At 60.7% G+C, this 6,331-nt stretch overlaps 1 protein-coding gene across 5 annotated transcripts; it reads right to left on the bottom strand.

The window, feature by feature from the left end:
• Positions 1 to 673: 673 nt before the first annotated feature.
• Positions 674 to 4,348, bottom strand: TSSC4 (tumor suppressing subtransferable candidate 4). 5 transcript variants are annotated; one of them, XM_086383859.1, is made up of 3 exons: positions 2,903 to 4,348; positions 2,044 to 2,159; positions 674 to 1,905 (listed from the first exon to the last, which is right to left on the bottom strand). In XM_086383859.1, the coding sequence occupies exon 3, from the start codon at positions 1,881 to 1,883 to the stop codon at positions 906 to 908; it is 978 nt and encodes a 325-aa protein (XP_086239985.1). In that variant the 5' UTR covers positions 1,884 to 1,905; positions 2,044 to 2,159; positions 2,903 to 4,348; the 3' UTR covers positions 674 to 905. The 5 variants fall into 5 exon arrangements, with proteins under 5 accessions (XP_086239985.1, XP_086239986.1, XP_086239987.1 ...); XM_086383860.1 differs by having other exon boundaries at positions 3,591 to 4,348; XM_086383861.1 differs by having other exon boundaries at positions 3,887 to 4,348.
• Between the last annotated feature and the right edge of the window lie 1,983 nt (positions 4,349 to 6,331).

Genomic DNA, 6,331 nt, shown 5'->3' with positions numbered 1-6,331 from the left:
TGGGCAGTGGTGGCAGGTCATACCCCTAGAGGACCCACCACCACCCCCGAAAACTGCTTTACGGTCCCTGGAGCTGGGAAAGCGCGCCCACACCCGGGGCTGCAGCCCAAGGCAGAGGGGACCCCGGGAGGTGGCTGCTTAGTGAAGCACACGACAAGGGACGGAGTCCCAGCCCCTCTGGGAACCCCACACAAGGTGAGTGGGCAGCCAGGCTGGTCACCCCTTCCCTCAGGCAGGGGACACAGCGGCAGGGCCAGGCCGGGGCTTGACAGCAGTCACGGGAGCCGCGCTGGCTCCCGTCTGCCTCCCAGTGCCCTCTGGGGACCAGGCTCAGCGCCCTACACAGAGTCGGCAGTCCTGGCGACACCGGTCATCCCCACACACGGGGGCAGCGCAGCGTGCAGGGCCACGGGCAGCCGCTTCCCGGCCACACTCACACTCCGCTCTCCCCAGATCCACATCAACCCCCCAACCCCAGCCTTCAGGCGAGCAGCTGCGAGTCCTCCCTGGGATGGGCTGGGGTCTCAGTCTCTTGCTCAAGCCCGAGGAGGGACCCGCCTCAGTCAACAGAAAGACCTCCTGACGAGCGCGGGACACTGGGGGCTGGAGGGCGGAGGGCCCCAGCTGCGGCTGCTGGGGGAGAGGTGGTCCACACAGATACACGGAGCCAGAGGAACGTGTAGAGCCTTTACTGTCTCCCGGGCAGAAACGGGTTGGGCCTCCATCACCCCTGGCCCACACCCTGGCGAGGTCTCTGTTCCCTGGTGGCACCTACAGGCAGCCGGCGGGCCAGCTCGCTGCCCTGGAGCCCTGAGTCCGCTCCAGCCCTGAAGCCGCCCTGGGGGCAGCGGTGGCCAGCCTTCTAGCACAGCCAGGTCAGGGAGGCGGCCAGGCAGTCTCCCAGCTCACAGCTCTGCACCTGGGGCCTCGGGGCTGCCACCCCTGCTCCGGAAGTGGTCCCTGCTCCGCTTCTTGCTGCCATGGAAACCCACTGTCTCCACCAGCGGGGGGCTGGACCCAGGCCTGGTGTGGGCCACGCCTGCAGAGGCACCCACCTCCTGCAGGCCCCCTCGGGGTCCACTCCACTCCTCGGCTTCGGGGCTCCCGGGCCTGGCCAGGTGGGCAAGCTCCACGGGGCCCTCGCCCCCTGCCGCTCCTGGAACCCCAGGGTCACCCCTGCCCGGTTCCCCCACCTTCCTGGATACCCTCTTCCTGTCGGGCCGAGCCTCGCTGGCTCGGGTGGGTTTGGTGAAGACAAGCCGGCCCTCCCCGCAGCTGGAGGGGTCCTGGTTGAAGGAAGGCATGTAGTTGCCGGGGGCAGCCAGGTTTTGCGGCCCCAGGAAGGCCAGGGCGGCGGCCCGGTTGCTCTGCTCGCTGGCCTCGGCCACATCGTCCAGGCTGTACCTGGTCCAGCGCTCAGGGTGGGTCACGTAGTCAGGGACAGGGGGCGCCCTTTGGGCAGCAGGGCTCCCAGCAGCCCTACCTGGGACCCCCGCTGCAGGCTGGCTGGAGGGTGTCAGCAGCTGCTGGAAGCCCCCCCCATCACCCGGGCTGGCTGGAGTCACAGCAGGCACAGCCCGCCTGGCGGCCCCCTCCAGCCCATCGAAGATGCTGTGGCTGCGCTGGGAGAAGGTGGAGCTCGTGCCTCTCAGGTGGAAGGGCTGCACCGCCTCTGTGGGGAGGCCCCTGGGGGGCGAGGGGGGCTCATCGGGGCCTGAATCCCCAGAAGCCTCCCCAGGCAGCCCCCCCGGGGACAGGGCGTCCACCCCAGCACCATCGGGCAGACTGAGGTCGGAGTCCGAGTCGCTGAGGGAGACAGTGTCGGGAGGCAGGGCGTCGACCTCCGGGTCAAGGAAGTGTTGGCTGTGCCCTGCCTCTGCCATGTGTCACCAGGCCACGCCACACCTGCACCAAAACAGCCCCGGGAGTCCCCGAGGACACAAGCTCAGACCCACCACCCCAGGCAGGATCAGCAGCAAGAGCGGTGTCCCAGGAGGAAGGGCCAGCCCCGCCCCCGGCACCGACCAAAAGCCCTCCTCTTACCTCCCCGTCTGATGGGCGCCTGCTGGACGCTGGAGGGCAGGTGGATTGAATGCTGACGAAGGTTCTTGGTGGCAAAGGCCCCCGCGCACGGCTCTGCTCAGCGGCTCGGTGACCGGCTAAGGGCAGGGAGGGACAGCCAGCCATCAGACTAGAGGGCAGACAAACAGAAGTGGTGCCAACCCCCCGGAGTGGGCCTGGGTTTACAAAGCCCCCGGAACAGCCAGGCCCAGGAGCTGGTCCTGTGACTTGTCACCTCAGGCCTCGCCAGGCAGGTCTGACTAGAGCCACTAGGGGACCCGCACGGGGTGGTCTGGTAGAGAGCAGCCAGCCTGGGTGTCAACCCGGGGTCAGCAGCAATCCTTGCGCTCCCTCTGTCGGCCACGTGAGGTAGTGGCAGGCAGTATGCTTAGCAGCTCAGTCGCGTCCGACTCTGCGGCCCTTTGGATTGTAGCCTGCCAGGCTCCTCTGCCAACAGGATTTTCCAGGCAAGAATACTGGAGTGGGCTGCCATTTCCTTCTCCAATAAATAATGAAGAAATGAATGAATGACACGTATAACATAATTTTGTGCTAAAGCAGGTATCGTCCTCCTTCACTGGCTAGCAGCTGCAGGTGTGAAACATTAAAAAAAAAAAACCTGTGGACTACAAACTGGAAACTGAGGGCATCCTGGCCACCGACTGAGTACTTTTTCACTTCGGAGAAAGACCGTCACTGTTTCGTTCTGACACAGTGCCAGTGTTTCCACACACTAGCATGTTCAATTGTTTTGTCCTCGTAACATACATACTTTCTAATGGATTACAAGGAGTTGTGAAGGGTGATCACGCTTTTCAAAAAGTGAAATTATGGAACCTACTTCGTGTCAGTCACTAGGCTAATCCTGGTAACTGACACATCCTGTGGTGGCTCCACGTGATAGCTTATCACACGTTTTCAGGTCCGTGAGTGCTCAGAGGTACGGGAAGCAGCTGACAGTCATGGCGGTAACTGCAAACCGGCTCACTGAATAGCTCGAACTGACTCAGTCAGGACTTCACAAATATCTGTCGTGTGGATGACGAGTACATTTATTCACTTTGCTAATAACTGCAGTAAAGAATTTTAGAGCTTGATGTGGGATGCTGCCTGGGAAAAGGGCAGGCAGGAAGTACTCCACAAAGCCGGGGGCACCTGCCAGCTCTGTGGGGAAGAGGGGTGCTCCTGAGTGCAGAGAGATGCCCTGGGAGCTCCAGAAGGGACTGCAGCCAGGTCCTTGACATCTGAGGGTCAGGCTCTCAGGAAGCTGGCTCAGCCTTGTTTGGCAGAGGCCAGCCCCACAGCTCCTGAGGCAACCTCCAGGGACATCTGTGATCCTCCACACACCTTCACTTTCCCAGCAGAGCACAGAAGTCCTGCCAACACCTGGTTAGCATTCCAGTGTTACCAGGCACCCTGAAACTTGGTTCCAGGCTCAGAGGACAGGGCTCAGCCTCTGTCCACCAACGTCCTCTTCCCACCAAGCCTCCCTTGCTCGCCCAGGGTGACTCCGTTGCTCCTGCACCCACCAAAGACCAGGCCAGGTGGACCAGGAGTGGCTCTGAGTGCCCTGCTCCAGGCCAAACACAGGCGAGATCTCCATTCCTCTGGGCCTTGTATGACTCCCAAAATGAAGGAACAACTCCAAGAAAGGGGACACGAAGTAAGCGCCAGCGGTGTCTGTTTTAGGGCTGGCAGGACCGGAGTGGGGAGGTAATTTGCCCGTCATTCAGTACACTGGAGGCAAAGCTGGAGTTTCAGCCAGCCTCTGGCTTCCTAAATTTGCACTCCCGTCCCCTGGACGCCCGTGATCAGTGGGACACACCGAGGGGAGCCGGGAATCGCGCCCCAAGATCGGGCATGCGAGGTCTGCGTCTCTTGAGTTCTCTGAGAACTTCCTGAGCTCACTGCAGGGCAGAGCTGAGTCCAGGCTGACGGAGGCGCGGGGTCGGGGCTGGCCAGGTCCCAGGGAGCGCTGGCTTCCTTGAGGGTTGTCTCTCTCCCCCGGGAGGCAGAGCCTTGATTTTCTCCACTCCACGCGCCCAGAATGTCGGCGCGTGCCCAGCAGGCGCTCGTGTCAGCTGCCTGAGTCCTGCGGCCAAGTCGGGCGGGGGCGGGCCAAGGGTCCGGGCCTCACGAGGGTCTCCCTGGTTAGGGCAGCAGACTACGGACAGTGGCCCGCTGAAGCCCGACGGGTCAGCAGCACGGCCCTCCCCACCAAAAACCTACCGGCTCACTTCGGCCTGGCTGCCTCCATCTTGAGCCACGCTCAGCCCTTTGGGAAACCGAGTCCCCCGCTAGGCGATGGCCGCTTCTCCCGCGCCTGAAGAACTACATCTCCCACAAGGCACCTGGCTTCCACTCCTGAGGCCTATCGGGAGTGATGTCTTTGCGCATGCGCTAGCTTCCCTACAGGAAACTGTGGCGCTCCTTCGCGAAGAGACCGGAATTGACTCAGGAAGGGAGACAGGGTGAGGAGGCAGTGCTGCGACTCCCAGAATGCTCCAGGGCTAACGGCCAGAGCCTCGTTCTCGGTACTGTAGCCCACTTTGCCGGAAGCCGCAAGAACCGGAAGTGCGTAACGTATCCGGCGCGGTTTCCAGGCACTTCCGATCCCGTTCCGGAGCAGCCGTCCCTGCTCCTTCGGGTCCCTGGAACCGGGCCGCGGGGCGTGTCCCGCGGTGTGAATTTGTTTCGCCCACTGGACGACTCGGGCCGGCCGCCGCGTGGCAAGCCGCCTGAGGGAGGCGCCCTGGCCTCGCCTGCCGATTGTCTGACTGGTCTTTTCTGCCCCGAAAGTGAAAGTCTCCCAGTCGTGTCCGACTTGGCGACCCTGTGGACTATACAGTCCATGGAGTTCTCCAGGCCAGAATACTGGTGTGGGTAGCCCTTCCCTTCTCCATGGTGTCTTCCCAACCCAGGGATTGAACCCAGGTCTCCTGCATTGCAGGCGGAGCCTTTACCAGCTGACCCACCGGGGAAGCACCCACTGAAGCTCAGCGCAGATTCTCGTCCCCCCTAGTGGACGGCCAGAGCGAGCCCCCTCGGCCAGGGCCGCACCCAGGAATCCAGGGTTCAGGCCGTGCTGCTGCCCAGCCCAGGAACCCAGAGAGGAAACAGGGCCCACTTTACTGTGCAACCTTGGGACACATCTTATGGCATCTGATCCCATCACTTCATGGCACAAAGATGGGGAAACAGTGACAGACTGTGTTTTTGAGGGCTTCAAAATCACTGCAGATGGTGACTGCAGCCATGAAATTAAGACACTTGTTTCTTGGAAGGAAAGTTATGACCAACCTAGACAGCTTATTAAAAAGCTGAGACATTACTTTGCCAACAAAGGTCCGTCTAGTCAAAGCTGTGGTTTTTCCAGTAGTCATGTATGGATGTGAGAGATGGACGATAAAGAAAACTGAGCACCAAAGAATTGATGCCTTTGAACTGTGGTGTTGGAGAAGACTCTTGAGAGTCCCTTGGACTGCAAGGAGATCCAACCAGTCCATTCTGAAGGAGATCAGTCCTGAATGTTCTTTGGAAGGACTGATGCTGAAGTTGAAACTCCAATACTTTGGCCACCTAATGTGAAGAACTGACTCATTGGAAAAGACCCTGATGCGGGGAAAGACTGAGGGCAGGAGGAGAAGGGGACAACAGAGGATGAGATGGTTGGATGGCATCAGACTCAATAGACATGAGTTTGAGTAAACTCCAGGAGTTGGTGATGGATAGGGAGGCCTGGCGTGCTGCAGTCCATGAGCAGTCCATGAGTCACAAAGAGTCAGACATGACTGAGTGACTGAACTGAACTGGGGACATGTCATCCCTAAAGGTGCCCACACTCAGGGCCTCACCAGGAATGAGGGGGTCCAGCCACCCCAGGCACTAATTCACATCGCAGCTTGAAGAGGGTTTCACAGCACAGGGAGAAGTAAAAAGGAGCAGGTTCCTTGGGCCATCCGTCTCCCAACCCACATACAGAAGCCCTGTGACCCCCAGTGCAGGGCTGGGACCTAGTTTCCAATATTAGCCCCCAAGGTGGCCACTGGGAGCCCTTAACATACAAATTCCAGCCAGGGACTTGGATTCTCAAGAGGTCAGTTTAGTGTACAGACAGGTCAGTACCTGCCTGCAGCTCATGACGACATAACCCAGCATTCCCGGCGGGGGCAGCAGCCTCTGGCTGGGCCTCAGTCCCTGGTGCTGGGCCAGGTTGGGCTCCCCCAGTGAGTGGCTGAGGGCTTCACCTACAGCCCCTGGAAGATGGGGC

This window comes from Bos grunniens, chromosome 29 (assembly GCF_055505025.1).
Source record: "Bos grunniens cultivar Pamir isolate PY7600 chromosome 29, Bosgru_T2T1.0, whole genome shotgun sequence".
In the NCBI taxonomy this organism is placed as follows: domain Eukaryota; kingdom Metazoa; phylum Chordata; class Mammalia; order Artiodactyla; family Bovidae; genus Bos; species Bos grunniens.
This window is presented reverse-complemented; position numbering and strand designations above follow the sequence as displayed.